This window comes from Takifugu rubripes, chromosome 9, assembly GCF_901000725.2.
Source record: "Takifugu rubripes chromosome 9, fTakRub1.2, whole genome shotgun sequence".
Lineage (NCBI taxonomy): Eukaryota > Metazoa > Chordata > Actinopteri > Tetraodontiformes > Tetraodontidae > Takifugu > Takifugu rubripes.
Genome location: NC_042293.1, coordinates 48,171 through 70,237, shown reverse-complemented (window position 1 = coordinate 70,237; position 22,067 = coordinate 48,171). Strand labels below are relative to the sequence as shown.

Below are 22,067 nucleotides of genomic sequence, written 5' to 3'. Positions count from 1 at the left end.
TCGGTTTGATCCCCGACATCCTCCGTCTATTGTAAAGTGTCCTTAATAAAGGTGAGGGGCCACTGACATAGTGAGGTCACATCACTGATACAGGCCGTAATGATACAACGTCCTCCTCCAGGGAGGAACAACGTGGACCTGGTTCTGTCCCGGTCTCTGCTGTTCTGAGAGGCTCTTCTTCAGACTTCAGACCAGATGGAGGCGCTGTTGAGCTGTTCATGGTCTTCACCTTCACCTCAACACTGAGGTTTTCTGTCTGCTTCTGACATGACTTCCTGTTTTTAGCTACCTGGGATTCAGCTGCTTTGTGGGTTCATTGTTAGCATCTTCGTACCTCAAAATGAGGGAATTACAGACACCCAAACATCCCCTGATGCGTTTTTTAAAATAGATATTTTCAATTTCATCATTCCTCGGGTGGATCCTTCTGTTTCCACACGGTTGTGAAGCAGAAAGCGTTCAACCACTGACTCCCGTTCAGGGGTCGACCGTCTGTCGTGTTGTGTCGGTGTTGTTCTTCCATTTCTACGCTAGTTAGCTACAGGCTGGTTTTTGGAAGTTAGATTCTTGTAATTTCTAATATATGGTCATGCTAAAAATAAAAAAAAAACACCACATTTGTTTCATTCATCTTCCCTCCAACTTTACGAGGCCGCCTTGCGCCACCTGGTGGTCCCTAATGGGGGCGCCGACCCAACGTTGAAAACCACTACATGTAACCACAGCATTGGAAAGGGTGCTCTTTTGTCTCAGGCACACAAAGGTGGCGCCCAGCAAACATTCAAATTAAATCGTTTAAAATTTATTATAAAATATATATATATTATAAATGTATTATAAAATGCACAAAGTCACCTGGGTACACGTCTTGACCTCCTTGCTCTCTCTCTCTCTCTCTCTCTCTGTACCTGTCTGCAGGGGCATCTCCATAGTTGCACGCTGACCTTTGACCCCACAGATTCATTTCTAGATCTTCAGTGTAACTAATGTGTGTGTGTGCTGCACGTGGCCGTCTCTCCTCTTCCTTCACCCATTTGTTCTCCTCTATGAGCCTGGTCCAGCTCAAGGTTTCTTCCTGTTAAAGGGAGTTTTCATAAGTGGCCCACCAGAGCCTTGACCCGGACAGAGGAGGAGGACCACAGAACCTGAGGTTTTGCACCGTTATCCTGCTCCGCCCCCTGGTGGTCAAAGGCCACTAAAACATGATAATACAAGCTAGCCTCTGTAGCTAGCTGTGCTAGCACTGGAGCCTTGTATCGGCACAGAAAACAGTGACACTTGTTTACAACTGGTTTCTGCCAAGTAGAAACACATTTTTTGGAGTTTCCAGAATAGGAGCATATTTGACATTTCAACAGGAACTTCCTGTGCTCGTTTGTTGTGGAACAAACGAAACCCTGAATCACGCATTTGAACCACCAACATTGTTCAAATGTTGGAGAAATGTTTTAATGTTTGTAGGATTGTGACATCATATCAACAGAGTTTAAAATCTTCATTTGGAAATAAGAATTCAGGTCCTATGATAACGATAAAAAGGCCCAACAGAGGATGAACATGCAGACTGAGATGGTTTCACATTTCTTCATGAAGATTGGATTTGGCCCATTTTACCAGCTGGTTTCTCATCACCAGCTGCTCTCCCAGGTTGGAATGTTTAGAAGAACAGGATTAGAGTTAGCTTAGCTTCAGAAACGAGTCTAACAAGTGAAAAGGAAGATAAAAATAGCATTTCCTGGTTGCTAACTTTAGAGGCTAATGTTGTAGTGCTCAGGACGCAGGTGAGCACCTGTGCTGTTGTTGCTGCCCTGGTCGCACTTCTCCTTCTCCCCCGTGGACAATCTGCTCTCCAGGTTACGGACCTTCCCCTGCTCCTCCTTCATGAAGAGGTCCACCAATAAAATCTTCTCCTTGTGGATCTGGACACTGATGTCTTTGGGGATGTCTGGGATCAGCCAGTCCACGATGTCACTCATCAGCATCACAACGTTCTGTGGGAGAGTTGCCCCAGGTGAGTTCCTTAGGCTCCTCGACTTCTTACGTATGTGTCCATTATAAAGTACTGTACTGTAATGAACACCTGTATGCTGCTACAAACCTAAAAACAGGTGACATCATACCTGGAAAACAATAACAAAGGACAACCGCACCGCCAGCACGGTCCAGAACTCTTTGGACAACTCGTAGGGAGTGTTCGACCACGGCGGCTCTCTGTAGTCCTTATACCTTCAGACAAGAAGACATTTAAATCTGTCCCTAGCAGCAACAGCACGTCTAAAGACGTCCATGATTGTGGTGTCTCACCTGCAGATCTCCACAGGGTAGCCCAGGTGTAGCTGGTCCAGGGGTTCACTGCCCTCCTGGAAGTGGCTGACATTAAAGAAGGACAGCGTGTGGTTAACGAAGCCATGCATGGAGCCCTCCTGACTGTACTTGTACTGGTAGACCATCCGTGGGATGAAGTCAGAGGTGAAGGAGATGACAAAAGCCTGATAAAGAAGAGGAGACAGAAGAGGGAGGAGGGTTCTGGGTTCATGACCAAGGCTGAGTTAATGGTTGTCTCAAAAGGCCGGTCTCCGTGCTAGAACCGGACTGACGCCTCTCTAAGGTGCTTTGGTTTAAAAAGCCACTTTACTTGATTAACCACATGTTTGGTTCTTTAGTTTCTTTGGTTTTTGACTCTTTTTTGGGTGCAGAATCCAAAACTGGTCTCAGTGTTTCTCTCTCACGTCCGGTTCTTGGACTCTAGGATCCCTCTAGATCAGCATATCACCTGTGGGATGCTGATGGTGCCGACCTGCTCCAACAAGCAGCCACGCAGCTGGAGATGATCCAGTGATCAGCGGGCAGGTCTGACTGCAGCTAATCAGGGAAATTTGGATCATCTGGGGTGGGGGCTGTGGAGGGAGAACCTGACGTCTTCCAAAACAACTGACCTGTGTAACTGCTAAAGATGCTGGGGTCTAAATGGGTCCTTTTTAGTGTCCTGGTATCAACCAAACTCTCCAGTGTTTCCTCCGTATGATCAAGGATCAAGGTGTGCCCTCACTGAGGGTGTGACTTGGTATCCCTGCAGCTATTTATGCTTGTACTTGTTCACTAGTCGATTGTGGGGAAGAGGAATGGGAGGTGGTTTTGAATGTTGCTCCATTTATGAAAGTGGGTGATTCTTGTCTGTTGGTTATAAATGAGATTCTTTTTTCTAACCTGTGTCCCTTCAGCCACAGGTGCAACTGGCCAAGATGGTTGCCCGAGCACCAAGTCAATAAGAAGAACCAGTACAGAACTGGAAACAGAACTGGCTGTTCTGCCCTGCAGTTGAGGTGAGTGATGCCAAGAATCAGGCTTCCCAACGAACGGTAGCCACGTTTGGGTTTAGGGTTTATCCATGGACGCAAATCACTGCCTGGTCAACTGTCATTACCAACCAGCCAGCCAGGCAACCGGCCAGGCAACCCACCAACCAACCCACCAACCCACCAACCAACCAACCAACCCACCAACCCACCAACCCACCCACCAACCCACCAACCCACCAACCAACCAACCAACCAACCAACCCACCAACCAACCAACCAACCCACCAACCCACCAACCCACCAACCAACCCACCAACCCACCCACCAACTAACCATCCAACCCACCCACCAACCAACCCACCCACCAACCAACCATCCCACCCACCAACCCACCAACCTACCAACCAACCCACCAACCAACCAACCAACCCACCCACCCACCAACCAACCAACCAACCCACCAACCAACCAACCAACCCACCAACCATCCAACCAACCAGGGTTGCTCACCAACTGTGATTTCACGTACATTGATGATGACGGCTACTTTTGCTACTCCTCTCAGGATGTTGTACCAGATTCCTGGTGACATGACAGAAGACAGCAACATTTTAGCAACTGGACCTTTGTGGATTTTATGTTTTATGGCTTTGATGTGCTAGCTCAACACTGACCAATGTCTTTAGCTCTGGCACCCACGGGTCGCCTCAGCTCAGTCACAAACTTCTTGGCATCGAGTCGAATTTCGATGATGTTGTTGAGCAAAGCGAAGAGCGGAGCCAACGGGAAGGACGCCACAAACAGCGTGACAAACCCAAACTGGATGACTGTTGGTCAGCAACACAGAGGAACGTTTATGAACGTTGGTTCTGTACATCCCAGAACTGTAATCATCATGTGGAGCAGGTTTAAAACATCTCGGCCGATCATGGAGACGTCATGTCAGAGCATTTCCACCAAAAGTTTATCTGCCTATTGCTGCAACAACCTTCTGGTATCAGTCAGGAGACCAGGGACCTCCAGGGTCATAATGATGAGCACAAAAACAACAACACAACAGCAGCAGCACCAAGAACGTGATGTCTCCTCAGGAATGACAGAAGGACCAGAGGAAGACTGCTGGACTTCCTGGCAGGTCCTGCATGTGTTCTCCATGAGTTGGGCTCTGACGTTTGCTGGCTATGTGGAAGCCTAAAGCTAAATTTAGCAGGAGCATACATGACGACTTACAAAGCCACATTGGAAATGGTGTTCTGGTCTGATGAAGCAAAGCTACAAATGCAGCAGTGCACGTCGTCTGAGGTCTCAACCATGGTGAAGCAGGCTGGGGGCTGTTTTCCTTCAGCTGGAACCAGAGCCTTCTCCAAGAGAAGGAATTCTCCAGCCCAATTATGGCACAAAACCTCCAGCCTTCTGCAACAGAGCTGCAGATGAAGAGGAAGTTGACCTTTCAGCAGGACAACGACCCAAAGCATTCATCCAGATCAAGCAGAGAACTGGTTCTGCCAAGCCAGAGCCCAGACCTGGATCCATCTGAACATCTGTGGGTGGTCTGAGGACGACTGTGCACAAGACGAGCCCCCAAAGCTGAATGATGAGGAGCGCTTTTAATAAGGGGGGTTTGGAGTGAACTCAAAAACCTTCATGCTGACGTGTTCCTCCCACTTGATTTCCTCAACTTAAAGGTGGAAAAGCGCTGACAGACCCATGGTAGTTGCCGAGGACAAGTTGTCTTCTGTTAGCTTTAGCTTTTGTTAGCTTTTACTTTGTCTCATCTGTTGACTTGGATGATTGATGGTGATTTTGGGAGTGTGCCCTTTAATTTACACCACATGGGGAGTGTTGCTCTGTGTGTGTGTGTGTGTGTGTGTGTGTGTGTGTGTGTGTGTGTGTGTGTGTGTGTGTGTGTGTGTGTGTGTGTTAACCATGTGCAAGACTGACTCATTTCCATGTATTCAGGGGTTAATCCAGCAAACGGTTCCAGGAAGTGATCCGTTTCGTATCGCTGTAGCTTCTTCTGCCTCTCTTCTTCTGGAACAGCTCCCTGCTTGGACTGAATGTAGCGAAGCAGCTTCTTTAGCTTACTGAGGAAAACACAAGACAAGATATGAGCTTAGCATACACTTTAGCTCTCTGTTCCTGATGGAGGTTAGCATCTCTGGGTCTGTTGGACTCAATAAAGCACCACGTTTAAAGGGGGTGGGAACTTACGGGATTCCGATCTCAAAAAGGTTGTTCTGAATCAGCTGTTTTCCCAACATGGTGATGCTCAGCTGGATACACAGCTCCATCAGACAGCCTCCATACGCACACTGGCAAAGAAACATGACACATGGCAACAAAACGCCGAACTACTGCACACCAGCTTCAGCAAGAGGATCCCGACCATTGTTCTCGCTCTTCTCTTGATCAACCTCGACATTTGAATGTTTGAAAGAGTGTGTTCGTACCTCTTCCATCCTGTAGGACTCAGACACATACAGGTAGCTGCCTGGTCGGCCCACGAAGCTACAGGGGGAACAGACGGAACATGAACCTTTTTGAAAGTGGAAGATTGAGTAGAAGCAGCTGAGGTGAGTGTGCTACTGACCGACCCCGGAAGAAAGCGATGTAGATGATTGGGCTGAAGGCATTGACGAATTTCAGGATAAAAGTCTTGAAAATGAGACGTTCCTCAAAACTCTTGTCTGTTTTAGGGACCTCTAAAACCAACAAAGAGGTAATATTGTTGTTATTGACTATGTTTTTTACAGTTATAACAGACGTGTGATACTATCCTCCTACTCTTCTTTTGTGCGCTATTCTCCTCAACTTCATATTTAAATTGGACAGTAACCAGGACATTTAAGGCAGCGGCCCCTTGATTGGGGTTTCACCATCATCTTCTACCCTTAGATCATCTTTCTGGCCGTTTGTGTGCTACATAACCCGGTAATGATGGATCCACAGGGGAACCGGGGAAGAGCAGGGCTGGGGGGGCCCAGTTCGACCAGGCAGAAACCGGACAGGATCCCAGGTTCCTCGCTGAAGGAAACCAGCTGGTGGGCCAGAAATTGCTGCTGGGCTGTGGTGGGGTTCGTGTGGTGACTTACCCAGTACAGTGAGCCAGCGTGCCACTGCTCCATAAACCTCATCCAGGATGAGAATGACCACCAGGTTGATGATGGCCGCTGTGGTTTTGACCGTCAGCTGCACGTGGCTGCGTGTGACTGGATTAGAGCTCATGTGAAGAGCAGCTTTGGTGGAAATCCGGTAAAAAATGACTCCAAACACGGTGGCAAACGTAACTCCGATCTGTTCACAGGGGTGCAAATATAAAAGCCTGAGCGGAACCCAGACGCACATGCGGGGAGGACGAGGATGTTACCATGAGGAGCATCATGACCACGTTGGTCATGTAGGCGGGGAGACGATCTTGATATGTGAGCTTTTCCATCTGAAAGGAAAGGCAGTTACACTTCCTGTCCTTTACTGGCACAAAGCTCAGCACACCAGTCAGATGGCCCTTAACCAGTCAGATGGCCCTTAACCAGTGAGATGGCCCTTAACCAGTCAGATGGCCCTTAACCAGTGAGATGGCCCTTAACCAGTAAGATGACCCTTAACCACTAAGATGACCCTTAACCACTAAGATGGCCCTTAACCACTAAGATGACCCTTAACCAGTAAGATGGCCCTTAACCAGTCAGATGGCCCTTAACCAGTGAGATGGCCCTTAACCAGTCAGATGGCCCTTAACCAGTAAGATGACCCTTAACCAGTAAGATGACCCTTAACCAGTGAGATGACCCTTAACCAGTAAGATGGCCCTTAACCAGTGAGATGGCCCATAACCAGTAAGATGACCCTTAACCAGTGAGATGGCCCATAACCAGTAAGATGACCCTTAACCAGTGAGATGGCCCTTAACCAGTAAGATGACCCTTAACCAGTGAGATGGCCCTTAACCAGTAAGATGGCCCTTAACCAGTGAGATGGCCCTTAACCAGTAAGATGACCCTTAACCAGTGAGATGGCCCTTAACCAGTAAGATGGCCCTTAACCAGTGAGATGGCCCTTAACCAGTGAGATGGCCCTTAACCAGTAAGATGGCCCTTAACCAGTGAGATGGCCCTTAACCAGTGAGATGACCCTTAACCAGTGAGATGGCCCATAGCCTTTCAGGTTTTTACAGTAAATCTGGTGTTTGGATGCATTCAGGCTCGTTGGGGGGGGGGGCATCCATCCAGATCAACTTTGGTTTTCGAAGCTGAAGAGAATTCATCTGGACTTTGTTAGTGGTCAATGGTAGTTCCCACTAAGACCAGCTTCTATTAGACCAGCACCAGTAAAGAACTCTGGGAAGCCTCCTGGATCAGGTGTGAAACGTCCTCAGAAAACTAACCGAAGTCCAGCTGAATTCTCTTTGACTTGGAGGACTGAGAACATTCATCGACATACCTTTGGTTTGGATTTCTGGTGTTTTCTGAAGGACTTTTGCAGGACTTGAAACTCATATTCAGCCCTGGGATGATCCTGTGAGGGTCACATGACCACGGATCAACTGACTGAATCACACGATTCCGAAACGTGAGTTGAAAGGTTAGTGAGCAGTCGGAAAACCAAGAGGAAAAATATTGTTAGAGCCCAGAAACCATTCGGGGAACTTCTGAGGAGAGCGACGCTTTGATTCCTTTGATTATTTAAGCTAACATGTGCACAGGCACGAGACTGTTAATCAATCATCTAAAACAATGTAACAGAGGAAAAATGACAGGAAGGAGTGAAGAAGGTTAAGTTAGCTGAGGTAATAAATGGATCCAAACCTTCAGAGCCTCCTGTGAAGGCAGAGGGGAAACATCAGTCAACAGAGAACAAACCTTCACAACTCTCATATAGCTAACATGTGGCCGCGATGCTAACCAAACCGATCCGTGCTTTAGATCACTTTATTGTTCTCACGGTTGTTTCATTTTTAGTTTAGGAGTTGCTTCATGTTTATGCAGATGATGGGTTAGTTTGGATGACTGAAATGTGACCTTCACTCACTTCCTCATCCTCAAATCCGGTCAGATCCCACTCGTAGTTCAGCCTCATCTGCCTCCTCTTCCAGTGTTCCATGAACATGGCGGCTGTGAAACATCGACAATCACCAGGTCTGACCGCAGGTCACATGACCTGCGAAAGCTCTAACGTTAGGTTTGAGTGACTGACCCCACAGGGCCATGAAGATGGAGAAGAAGACAGTGGCGGGGTTGTCAAACAGGTGACTGGCCCTCGCGGTTCCACAGGCGGTGCTCAGTTTCCAGTAGCTGCACACTTGGTCACACAGAGGACACATGGTGATGTTGTTCTCCGGGTGACAGATCTCCATGCTAGCAACGATATTAGCCACCGTTATACGACCACATCCTGCTTCCCTCTCCCATCCAGGTGGGGGTCAGACAGCGTCCGCACAATTATTCTACACAGACGTGTGTGTGTGTGTGTGTGTCATAATATCCTGTAGATGATGAAGAGCAGGCAGCGCAGACCTTCACTCATCCATCAACCTGTTTCCGTCTCCTCTTTCCTTCTCTTAAACTGTTTCTTTCAGATATATTTTGGGTTGTTCAGACTGCAGTTTGTCACCTTTCATTAGCAACGAGTTATTTTTGTGTCCTCAGAGTTTAGAGCGACCAAGTTGCTCTTTTCACCTCTGATGCTAAGCTAAGTTCAGCTAATCAGGGGAGCTGCGTAGCTTGGACATGATAGTCTTTCTTTCTTCCCTTCTAATTGCTGTTAAACTGTCTGACCTTCATCTGTTAAATGGCTCTCCCTCACACACACACACACACACACACACACACACACATGCTCGTGGGATTACCTGGGTATGTTGTCGTCAACGGTCGCACATCCGTACAGGAAGACGATGACGCCCACCAGGGAGGCCGGGATCAGCATCTGTGTATACAGACCCAACCAGGCAAAGTACAGAGCGATCTTTTCACCAAAATACTTCCTGAATGAGACAAAAATATCAAATGTACTGGGTCTGGATTTCCAGTCCAACATTTCTGATTTCACAATTGGCAACAAAAGCGCAGAGAGATCAGCGAGAGCGGATGTTGGCGTGTGGCGTGGCCGTTGTTCTCACCGCACAAGTCCAATGGGCTGGTACTTGAAGAAGACGCTGTAGTTGGCCCACTCTTCATACAGCAGCTGAGCACAATTAAGTACAGAAAATTCGGATTCAGACATTGACGGTGGCGGTGATTTGTACAAATATGAAAGACAAAGTCTCTTTTAAACAGCGGTCAGCAAGGCCAGTTATTTATTCGTAAATATCTAAATGAAAATATCTAGCTTGTGTCGTCAGGTTCTATGAACTGAGGCCTTCTGAATCAACCCATCTGGCAGTTGGAAGGTCTTACGCCCAACGTGACATGTGACCACTGTAACAGAGAGATTTTTATTCCTAAACCTAACCCTAACCCCTAACCCCTAACCCTAACCCCTAACCCCTAACCCTAACCCCTAACCCCTAACCCCTAACCCTAACCCCTAACCCTAACGCTAACCCCTAACCCTAACGCTAACCCCTAACCCTAACCCCTAACCCTAACCCTAACCCCTAACCCTAACCCCTAACCCCTAACCCTAACCCTAACCCCTAACCCTAACCCTAACCCCTAACCCCTAACCCTAACCCTAACCCTAACCCCTAACCCCTAACCCTAACCCTAACCCTAACCCTAACCCCTAACCCCTAACCCTAACCCTAACCCCTAACCCCTAACCCTAACCCCTAACCCCTAACCCTAACCCTAACCCCTAACCCCTAACCCTAACCCTAACCCTAACCCTAACCCTAACCCCTAACCCCTAACCCTAACCCTATAAAATGTCATTTCGATGCGTTAGTATTTGCCTGCAGCCACAGCAGCAGCGACACGTGTTGCCATGTGTATTTTGGAGCTGTGGGGTCACACTGATGCTATTATGAGGTGTATTCATTTAGACCGGACGGTGCTAGAAGTGAGGTGCACGCCCCCTCCTGCCTTCCAAACCGGTCGCTTTCTCACCTTTCTGTCATTGGACTCTGTGGCTTCTTCATTTATGTCTCCCTATAAAAGAACGTTGATGAAACCAGACGACAACTGACAGACACGACTGAAATGTGAGGAAGAAGACTTGAGGAAGTACTAACGTCATGAAGAGGATAAGCTGCCATGTAGACGCCGCTGCCAAGCAGACTAGTGATTCCTGGGCAGAGAAAACACTATTAGGGGACCACCAATGTCGACCAACGGCTATCAAAACTATCCTAGAACACGGATCGCTGGAACCAGATCCTGTGGGCTTACGACCCAGATAAATGTGCTGGGTCAGATGTGTGTGGTGGCATCCTGGTGAGGAGGACTAAGACAACTGACTCTTGCCTTCAGTCAAGCATGGTGGTGGTATCGTCATGGTCAGAGGCTGCCTGCCATGGGACCATGATCCCCTTCCTTTAGTGTGTCTCCAGTCTCAACCCCCTTTGAGGACCAAGGAGAACATGGAGGAGCACAAGGTGTCTGACATTCAGCAGCTCTGGAGAAGGAGCAGCAGGTCTGGTGAGGCCCATCACCAGGACACCAGGACCAAATCATAAACGTGCTCACATGAATATGGACGGTGGGGCGGTGAGAGCTCAGTCTGGTGGGAACCAGGCAGAGGAGCGGAGGGTTCTTGGTTTGAGCCCCAGGGAAGTAAAAACATGGGTGATGTTCTGGTAGAAGGGGGAGCTGCCAGAAGACCTTCAGAGCATTGCAAAGGTACCAAACCCACAAATGCTCATATAGGGACCTGCGGGGGAACTGGTGACCTACCCAAGTGTGGACCCTGCCTTCGCCCACTGTGGACCCTCCCCGTGACCCCGAAAGTGATGAGGTGGTTAAGGAGAGGAGACGAGATGTTGGGCCCAATCTGGACAGGTGAACTGTCCTCACTTGGGTTGTCAGCTTGTACGCAAGCACATATACGTATGTGTGTAGATATTTGTGTGTATAGGTGGGTTTCCATATAATGAGACACACAAGTAGACACAGTTGTTGAAACCATTAAAGAGAAACATCACGTGTGTCACTGCTGCATGGAAGTAGTAAAATATTTGATAGAATTGTAAGAAACTGGAGAAACATACCCACATTATAATTTGCTTTGCTTTTAGTTCTTTTCAGAATTTCAAAGACCTAAAAAGCAGAAAGATCGTGTTGGTTGTGATTTTCTGTGAATGTGCAACTTTTGTCGTCGATATGTCGTAGAAGACTCACAATGGAACTCCGAGTTTTGCTGTCAAAGAAGGACTCTTTGTCCGACAGGTCGAACCTGAAACAAGGACACAAATGAGAACGTTTGTCTCTAAATGTTGAGGTGACATCCCAGAAGTTTCCCCACAGCTGAGAGCAGCCGAAGGTCCTCAGTCCTGCAGAGTCAGACCTTCAGACCATTGGTGTGGGACTGTTCTCTAACTGTTCACAGCTTTGGTAGCGATGGTGCAGCTTCACTTACAGGTGATGCTTTTCTCTGGAGAAGGTGTGCGACAGGTGCTTGATGTTCTTCGGCTGGCGTTCCTCTACCTGAGGATGGAGAGGCTCCAGAATTTTACTGACCAGAGAGCTGATCTTCTCAGTGACGCTGCCCGACTGCTTGACTTCATAAACCTACAACAGACATTTTGTTAACGTGTCAGGAAACGACCAAACATGGATGTCAGATCAGATAGCCCCGCCCAGCCCCGCCCTCTTCACCTCTAAGAGAAAACAGAGAAACCTTACCTTCTTTGTTGGCATCTTTAGCTTCATTAGCTCAGCTTCTCGACAGAGGACCTTCCAGGGGGCGTGGATCTTCAAAAAACCCACCCCCTGAACCTTAGTCTACGGCACAAATTAAGAAAAGAGAGCAATTAGATATGAAGTGATTTTTAACTAAGGTAAACAGTGAACAAATCTACAGCTTTTTAAAGGACAGAGTCTTTCTGTAATAATAATAACTGGACCATGAATGGAGACGTCTGGAAGCCTGGAGGCAGCCATTTTGGTCATTGCTGCACACACTTTTATCTATTTATATTCTGGAATTAGGACATGTTATATATCAGCATAATATTAGCTTACACTTTTATTAGGCTAATGCAGATTTATCCAAGTTACAGGCCCATAAATAGATGCCAGCCATGTCCGTTTGCTCAATTCACAGGACATTTAATCTTCTTCTAGAACTACAAATTGTCAGGAACCAGTTAGGCAGGACTCCAAGACTCCAACACAAACCAAAGACAAGTCAGCGAGTTTAATGGTTAGTAACCAGGACGCTAGCAATGGACACTTTCATGAAAGACAGGAGGGAAGCAAGCGCAATACAAAAGGACACAGATGAAACAAATGTGGGTAATTAGGTCAAAGACAAAGTGGGACAGTGACGGGTGGGGGCAGAAACAGGGACAAATTTGTTTGGAATCTAATCAATTAAAGAGCTGTTGACTCACGTCCTCTTCTTTCTCCAGCTCCAGTCCCATGTCCACCAGTTGCTTCTCAAACTCTTCCCTCTGGAATGTCTTGTGGTCCTCCTGGCTGCTGAAGGTCTCTCCTGAGTAGCCTAGCTCCACATTTACCCCCGCTGAAGACGAACGCTGCCTCCCGTGCTGTCGCAGATGTTTGGGGCCGCGGCGAAGGCTGCGGGTGACGGCGTTCTCTGTGAGCAGATTAGACTGTCTGCTGGAGCGTCCCCCAGTGGGCTTCTTCACATGGTAGGTGAGGACATAGTCGACACGCCGCTGACCGTCCTCAAAGTAAAGACCTTGCTGGCAGTGGATCTGTTCCTCTGGCGTTTGAGACTTGAGTAGCTGAACAGATGGGAGAAAGTGATAAGAGTAATCAATGACGCACAGAGTAAGAACACATGACTGTTGATGGAGCCTAACCTCTAACACCTAACTCCTACCCCCTAACCCCTACCAATAACCCCTAATCCTAAACCCTAACTTCAAACCCCTACCCCCAACCCCTAACCCTAACCCCTATCCATAACCCCTAATCCTAACCGCTAAACCCTAACCCCTAACTATAACCACTAACTCCTAACATCTAACACCTAACCCTAACTCCTAACCCCTATCTTCTAACCCCTAACACATCCAGTCTTTTCCGGGTTGCTACCAACCAATCATCAAGTAGCCCTTGTGAATCAAGGATTTATCTTATCACGCTCGTTTCTATTGGTAGCTTTGATGTCAGCCTTGGACAGGTTTCTCCCTCACCATGACGACAGTGTAACAACCCCTACCCACAACCCCTAACCCCCTGTGCTGCTCCTGGTGCTGATGCTGGACCTCCATCAGCTGTTTCTGATTCAACTTCAGGACTCAAAGTTCTGACTCAAGATGAACGCTGAGCGCAGCCGCTGCTGAGAGAAGCCGCACCAGCGCGGCGGCGCCGCTCTGATGTTCAGGGGCTCGTACAGTAAAAGGTTTGAGCTGGTGTGAAACCTGACCATGTCCCCCCGGAGCCAGAGTACGCCTGTTTCACAAGATCTGTTTATCCCAACCACACTCATCGTGACGGAGGCTTCTACACATCTCAGGAACTCGGACTGCCTGAGGAGTAAACGTTAGCATGAGGATAGAGTTCAGTGCTTCAGAGGCAGCTGACGCGCCAGCGGCACCATTTAAAAATAGGTCGGTGAATTTTGATCCGGCCGATGAGACGAGCCAATAAAGTCTGAACGAGTCCGAGCACGACACCTTCAGCTCCTCGCAAAGATCAGACCTCCACTAATCCCAGATTAATGTCAATCGATCGCAACGTCTGCTGATCCAGCAACAGTTAACGATCAATACCAGATCAATTACGATAAACCCGCATGGATATCTGCCCATCATTGGTTGATTGATCCTCAGAAAACATTCTATCTCTGAAGACATTTATCAATCAATCCCACACAAGGTAGCCTTTAATCAAGACTCAATCATCAATTAATCCAACAGCAATCCCACATTAGATATTGCATCATTTCTTTCAGTAATTAAAGTCATTTATATCAATTATTGATACATAACAACTCAGTAATTAATCCAACATTTATCAATCTGCCACACAATCACTCAATTTCAGCAAATCAATTTGAATATGATCAATAATCAGCCATTGATCTCACAGATGAACGGCGGGTTGATCCCACAAGATCTGATTCACCTCTGATTCTACCGCTGACTCAGCAGTAATCGATAAGTTTCAGTGATTGATTGATTAATCCTCCATCCAACTTTGGTCCATGCTTTTATTTTGGTAACATGTTTCCGCGTTGTCCTGCCGGACTGAGCAGCCTCAGCAGATGGATGTCCCCAGAAATCAGCGCCAAGCAGAGGCTGACTTGACTCACGCGTCACCGTGGTGACGTTTCGGACCTCAACAACATTGATCCTGAAGTCTGCGGCCCGTCAGCCACGGTTCCGCCGTACCCGTCATCAACCAGATGATCCGTTGTACTTCATTACATTTCAAGGCAACCGGAGGAACACCGGAGGAACACCGGAGGAACACCAGAGGAACAGACAAACAAGGAAAAGTTGGACCAACAAAGAGTTAAAGGAAGCAAAACATTTTTTAAAAGTAGAGTTTTTCCCCAAAAGCCGCAGTTCTGGACTGATGGGAGCGCTGTTTGTTTGTTTTGAAGTGTTCTGCGGGCGCACACGGAACCCCGGCTGAAGCTGATCTCCAGATAAAGTTGCTGATTGGACCCTGGAGTGCCCTCAGCTAGGCTACGCTATATGTTGGAATGCAAGGAGCTAACGCTTCCTGTAGCGCTAATCTCATCCCAATGCTTCGACACTGGCCAGAGTCCCTCTGACCACAACGTGTGGGCTTACGAGGCGGAACCGACCTTCAACTTGCCGTGGAAGACGACGTCCTGGAGGAAGCGTGGCGGCTGATGCTGGGACGGGACGGTTGTGGACAGGTTGACTCCCATCTGCGGCGCCTCTGTCATTGTCTGGTTGTTTGAAGCAGATGTGATGAAACAGCTGGCCGGTTCTGGGCTCTACATCTGCGTCCCCTCTTCCACGCGTCTGGTTCTGCTGCGGTTCTCCTGCGCTCGTCTTTTCTCTTGACCCTTTCGGTTGCCCTTGCTCATCCCCGTGTGGAAGAACCGCGTCCTCGTGTCTCGCTGCGGAGAGACGAAAGTCAAGCCTGATACTTGAGAAAGACGCTGTGAGCCAAAATCTAAACTTAGACTGTGATAAAACTCAATTTGACCCTCCCTCACAATCACTGTGAGATCAAGCAGCCCACTCCAAATCCACCTCCTCTCCTCCTTCCCTCCCTCTCTCTCCTTCTCTCTCTCTCTCCTCCCTTCCTCCCTCTCTCTCTCCTTCTCTCTCTCTCTATCAATTCATATCTGTCAGTAAAGGGGGACCCAGTGTCGTTTCCACCAAAGTTGCCAAGATTAGTGCCAGAACAGGTTCGTTGCCACGGCGACGGATGCAACACCCACAGAGTCCACCTTTCTCCGTTGAGAAGCATGTTTTTGTGGTGCTGTTGCTCTTTGTTCTGACTGTTTTCTCCATCCTGTCATGTGGACTGACCACATCCTCCAGGTTCCTCCCTCCACTCGTCCTCCACTCGTCCTCCTCTCTTCCTTCTCTCTTCCTTCTCTCCTGCTTTTCTGTCTTTCATTGGGGTTTTTCACCGTGAGTTTCTGCTGTTCTCCCCAGTTGAGGCTCCCCAGATTCTTTTGGGATGGATGCAGAAGCAGCGTCTGTGTCCTGTCTGTAGTCCGGTCAGTTAACGCCGGTCAGTTAACGCCGGTCAGTTAACGCCGGTCTGTAGCTGGAACACTGTCCTCCACATTTGCTACCAGTCCTTGACACCTGCTTCCATGATTACATCCAATGTTTACATCACCATAGCAACCCCATACCTGCCTCTTTCATTCCATTCTGAACTTGACGAATCATTTTCAGCTGTTAATCAAACTACAAAAATTACAAGACGCAACTATATCTGTCGATGTTGCCGTGGTAACGCGGTCGACGATTGGGTGAGAATGAAGGCGGAGCAGTGGTGCTGTTTGTTTGGTTCTGACTGCCTGCTAAAGCTAATCGCTAACACCTGACGGCAGGTAGAAAGCCCTGATTGTTTTCAGTTCAGCACAGCACGCGTGTGACAGGCGTGTAGAACAGGCGTGTGACAGGCGACACGTGTGGGGTGGCCGCTGTTAGCCGCTGGAGCTGGTGGCCGCTGACACCTTTCACCGTCGAGGAAAAGGGTTTTTTAAAAGAAAACCCAGCTCAAACGCGAGCTGCTGCTGTGTGAAGCTCCTCCAGGAAACGTCTCTTTTCTCCGACGCTTGTTTACTCGACGAGGACCCAGATCCAGAAAGTTTCTGTACAACCTCTTATTCTTGACACTTCAGACCGGCTAGCTTACGTAACACGGCAGCAACATCCGCCCTGAGCGCTATTTTTAGACTTTAAGAGTTAAAATACACAGAGAAACGAGTCAAGGGAAGCGAGGACCTTGTAGAGGACACGAAGTTAAGCTCTCCAGGGAGTTCATGTGTCCGACTCGATGCTGGGAGCGAGATGTTGGGGTCAAAGGTCAGCTCTCACAGGAAACACGAGGAAGTGTTGTTTGTGTTCACAGAGTGTAACTCAGCGTTTCTGAAAACAAGCTGCAAATGATGTTGTTCCTCACAAATTCATTAAGCTCCAACTAACACGACAAGAACAAAGGCTGCGACGGGAGTAGGATGGGAACACTGGCCAACGTCGTCGTGGCAACCGCTGACTTCTTCACTGACATGAAAATGATTCATTTGAATCAAACAACAGCAGAAACAGGGACATGCTTACACTGGTTACACTGGGACAGAGAGGTCGACAGACTGGTTACACTGGGACAGAGAGGTTGACAGACTGGTTATACTGGGACAGAGAGGTTAACAGACTGGTTATACTGGGACAGAGAGGTTAACAGACTGGTTACACTGGGACAGAGAGGTAAACAGACTGGTTACACTGGGACAGAGAGGTCGACAGACTGGTTAACTGGGACAGAGAGGTAAACAGACTGGTTATACTGGGACAGAGAGGTTGACAGACTGGTTACACTGGGACAGAGAGGTTGACAGACTGGTTACACTGGGACAGAGAGGTAAACAGACTGGTTACACTGGGACAGAGAGGTCGACAGACTGGTTAACTGGGACAGAGAGGTTGACAGACTGGTTATACTGAGACAGAGAGGTAAACAGACTGGTTATACTGGGACAGAGAGGTTGACGGACTGGTTACACTGGGACAGAGAGGTTGACAGACTGGTTATACTGGGACAGAGAGGTTGACAGACTGGTTACACTGGGACAGAGAGGTTGACAGACTGGTTATACTGAGACAGAGAGGTAAACAGACTGGTTACACTGGGACAGAGAGGTTGACAGACTGGTTATACTGGGACAGAGAGGTTAACAGACTGGTTACACTGGGACAGAGAGGTTAACAGACTGGTTATACTGGGACAGAGAGGTTGACAGACTGGTTATACTGGGATAGAGAGGTTAACAGACTGGTTACACTGGGACAGAGAGGTAAACAGACTGGTTATACTGGGACAGAGAGGTTGACAGACTGGTTACACTGGGACAGAGAGGTTGACAGACTGGTTACACTGGGACAGAGAGGTTGACAGACTGGTTATACTGGGACAGAGAGGTTGACAGACTGGTTATACTGGGATAGAGAGGTTAACAGACTGGTTACACTGGGACAGAGAGGTAAACAGACTGGTTATACTGGGACAGAGAGGTTAACAGACTGGTTGTACTGGGACAGAGAGGTTGACAGACTGGTTGTACTGGGATAGAGAGGTTAACAGACTGGTTATACTGGGATAGAGAGGTTAACAGACTGGTTATACTGGGATAGAGAGGTTAACAGACTGGTTATACTGGGATAGAGAGGTTAACAGACTGGTTACACTGGGACAGAGAGGTTAACAGACTGGTTGTACTGGGACAGACTAGCTTCTTCCCAACTGTTTACAGATTTATGATTCACAGAATTACTGGCTGGAATCCTTCAGTGAGTCCAGGAAGGACAGTCGGGTCAGTCGAGTCATCTGGTGTCCACAGGGAGACGTGTCTCCAGCTCCTGCAGCTGTTGGACCTTCAGACTGGTCAGCTCCTCCTTCCTCCATCACTTCCTGCTGGATTGCTTTTCCCACCAGTAGCAAAGTAAACAGGCTACATGTGTCTGTGCTGCTGATGTGTCCAGATGTTTGGATCCTCTGGCTCCTGGCCAAGACCTCCAGAGTTGGTTGGTGGTTCCCTGATCCACCTTTGAAATCATCGAGGTGTTCGATGATCCTCGGATCCAGCAGCTCTTCACAACATCTGAACCTCCTTCATGGAAGTTCCTGGTGATCCGGTGAAGATGATGAAGGATCAACATCTGGCATCAACATCTGCACCCATGGAGATCTTTTGGTTCCGAGCTTGTGACCAGGCTTAGCAGATAAAGAACCACCATCCTCGAGATGATGGCAGCCCTGGAGTTTATCTGCTATCAACACATGTGTATCATTCAGCTGTAGACGTGGAAGCTTCTTCAAACATCAGTCTGGAGGAACGTTTCACATGTTTGTCAGTAATGAAGAGGAGGACCAGCCACCCGGAACACCCGCAGAAGAACTTCTTCAGTGGTGTTGGGTGTGGAGAACAGCTGCTGCTGAACCTGTGGTGTTCCTCCTGTTACTTTTATCCCTCTATGATGGAAACACACTGGACTGAAGCTCTGAAGGCCCAAACCTACACGGGCGAGCAGGAGTTTCTGGTTGTTGTGATGCTGGCGCCACCTTCTGGTCAAAAGTGTTTCTCAGTGACGGTTCTAAACCGTCTGGAGCTGGAACCATCTGCTCTAGCAGATGAAGGCCTATTGATAGAGCAGTTCCAGATCAGCGGAACTCTGCTTCACAGACAGTTGGGTGGAGAAGAATCTCTGTTTTCGTGGATTAAAGTTGATTGAAATTGTAAATGTGGCGCAGGCGTCTGGTCAGATGACTGTTTCATACCTCTGATCAAAGGCCGACAGCATCAACTGAAGCCTACCAGAGGTGAGGAGATGATCCGAGCCTGATGACAGGAAGGGAAGAAGAACTTTTCTCTAACTGTGGGAGGATCCAGAAGTTCAATACTTGTTTGAAGATTTCGATAAATGATCTAATTGTTGTTTGACTAGATCAGACAACCTGATTTAAGCACCACAATCACTGAAACCTTCTGGAAGAGGGCTCTGAAGGTCAGGAGAGACCACCCTTCCACCAGGGCAGCGTGGACAGGTACCTCAGAAACCGTCTTATCTGATGTTCCACAGCTGTGTAAGCAGCAATCAGCATTCTGTCAAGCTGAAGGAAAATCTTCGTCAGCATCTTCTGACACTCGTTTGAGAACGATAACAACTGTTGTGCAGCTCTCCTGGAGGTGAAAGGGCTCATTCTGGATGAAGGACACTCATCTGGCTCTACATTTAAAATAGACATAAATCTCTGTGTCTGAAATCTACCAGACTTTTGTTTCTCTCCTGTGCGACAAAAATCTCCTTTTCTACTTTATAAAGAGTTTTGCCACAATGTTGCTTCGAACAATTGTGTCATAATAGTGTTTTAAAAAGCGAATGCTTAAAAAAAAAACCTCAAAAACTCTGAATCTGGTTCATTTCTAAGCCTCCGCCGCCAGGGGGCGCTTCGACTCTGCGCAGGGGCCGCTGGTAACGTGACGTCATATCCGCTCTGCTTCCTGCTTCAGATCCTTTGTCTCCCGGTATAACTTCCTGCATATATAATTAATAACGTCTTCCATGAGGATGGAATCTATGAGAAAACAAACATCATCACCTGAAGAAGGAGATTGTGGATCCAAAGAGGAAGGTGACTTCAAACTCTTGGACTTCTGTTCAAAACAATATCTGAAAGCACCCCAAGTTCCCCTCTATGGTACTTCATCACACAATATATTTAAGGAAGTGGGAGGTCAAAGGTTTCTGGCACTATGTGATCATAAGGTCTCCTTAAAGGCTGGTAAAATGTTATCAACTCACTTTATTGGTGCTCGTCCCCGATTAAACTGTAATTAATGAGAATATTACTGGGGGGGGGGGGGGTCGCTTAGACAATGGTTTGAAAGAACTTCACTTTTTTAAACTTCACTTCCTGTCTACTCCTCAATTTACCCTTGATTTGAATGGAATTCAATTTATGAGTTACAAAATGTCCCAATAAACGTATCAGGAAATGATCTCATGGAAATATTGACTGGAATTCTCAAATCAAAGACAGAAGCTGGCGTAGCGAGCGGCCTTCAAACTTTTACTGTCTAACGACATTAGAGAACTACCTCAGATTATCACAAAAAGTGTTTTAAAATCAATAAATTTCACATTGTTGCTCTCATTTACATTTTTTTAGATTATTATCCTTAATTATCTAAAGCAGAATAGAATGAACAAAATTGAATAGAACTTTATTGATCCTCTGGCCTCAAAAAAACGTGTGTGTCTTGCGTCATCTTCATCACCACCATCCTCATCCTCAGGACTACCCGGGTCCATCAGGAACCTCTCCATGGCCTTCATCACAGGGAGGTAAAGGGACCAGGATCCTTCAGATCTTCTTGGACTGGAGCATTTCCACAGCTGCTGCCCTCATCCCCATGGACAGATGCAGGTTCTGGCTCGGTTCTGGCCTGGTTCTGGCCAGGCAGGCGTCCAGTCAGGTCTGACTATGCTGCTCTGCTGCCGCTCCAGCAACATCTTGGCCCGATGTTGGGATCTTTAGTATCTTTGTGGTCTTGGCCCGGGTCAGGTTCTGGTCTCCATGGTGGACTAGCAGGACTGGAGCTGTACCGTTGCCTCGGTAACCTCCCCTGTTCCTGGTTACGGCTCAGCCTCGTTGGACCTGAGATGGTTTTGATGCGCGGTACGCCAGATGTGTGGACCCCCGTGGTCACCTGTGCCGTCCTCTCTCTGCAGTGGGGAAGATGGCGTGCGTGAGCAGGGAAACACCTGTTTTGAGTTTAAGGTCTCTTTGGAGCGGCGTCCAGCTGGACCCGAGGAGCGCCGCCCCGGGAGAGCGCCGGAGCGCTGCCATGCAGCATTGGTTGTAGGTGAGTCAGTGTCAGGAGAACGTTTCCCTCTCTGTTTTCACTCCAAACCAGATGTGCAGTCCAGATGGTCTCCGCTAATGTAAGGAGACGCAATTAAATGGTCGTGTTTACGCAACTTCAAACAACACCGTTAAACTAGCGCGCTAACGGCTGCGTTTTGTTAACTTGTTCATCAGACAGTTACACAAATATGGCTCCAGTAGCCCACGATGACAAACATGAGCTCCAGACAGTGGTGACCTTCTGAAGACAAAAGAGATCTTTCCTCACAGACTGTCAGGAGCCCCCTAGTGTGTGTGTGTGTGTGTGTGTGTGTGTGTGTGTGTGTGTGTGTGTGTGTGTGTGTGTGTGTGTGGTTCCATTCTTACCTAGACCTGAAGCTGAGGGCTTCAGGTTCATGTCTGGCCGTGATGCTGCCTGGCTGGAGCTCCAGGAAGCTACCAGACATCCCTGTAGCCTGATCCTCTGCCCCAGATATGAAGGGGAAGTGGACTGGAGCTCTAGAAAGCCATGGACCTCCTCCAGAACCAATTAACCAGGCAGCAGCATCTGGACGTCTTTTCTCTGACCATCGACACCTTCTTCCAATTATGATGAACATATACTGTAAAT

General features: G+C 48.0%; 1 protein-coding gene across 2 annotated transcripts; it reads right to left on the bottom strand.

Moving 5' to 3' along the window:
• Positions 1–1,430: 1,430 nt before the first annotated feature.
• On the bottom strand, positions 1,431–17,206 carry LOC101069696 (anoctamin-1). Of its 2 annotated transcripts, XM_011616866.2 has the most exons (25): positions 15,183–17,206; positions 12,790–13,146; positions 12,080–12,178; positions 11,814–11,965; positions 11,576–11,630; positions 11,446–11,494; positions 10,471–10,526; positions 10,346–10,387; positions 9,418–9,482; positions 9,148–9,282; positions 8,493–8,653; positions 8,328–8,410; positions 8,105–8,116; positions 7,740–7,814; positions 6,667–6,735; positions 6,392–6,593; positions 5,890–6,001; positions 5,750–5,807; positions 5,511–5,611; positions 5,241–5,383; positions 3,974–4,126; positions 3,829–3,881; positions 2,305–2,489; positions 2,121–2,226; positions 1,431–1,991 (listed from the first exon to the last, which is right to left on the bottom strand). In XM_011616866.2, the coding sequence occupies exons 1-25, from the start codon at positions 15,285–15,287 to the stop codon at positions 1,749–1,751; spliced, it is 2,871 nt and encodes a 956-aa protein (XP_011615168.2). In that variant the 5' UTR covers positions 15,288–17,206; the 3' UTR covers positions 1,431–1,748. The 2 variants fall into 2 exon arrangements, with proteins under 2 accessions (XP_011615168.2, XP_029697136.1); XM_029841276.1 differs by lacking the exon at positions 8,105–8,116.
• Between the last annotated feature and the right edge of the window lie 4,861 nt (positions 17,207–22,067).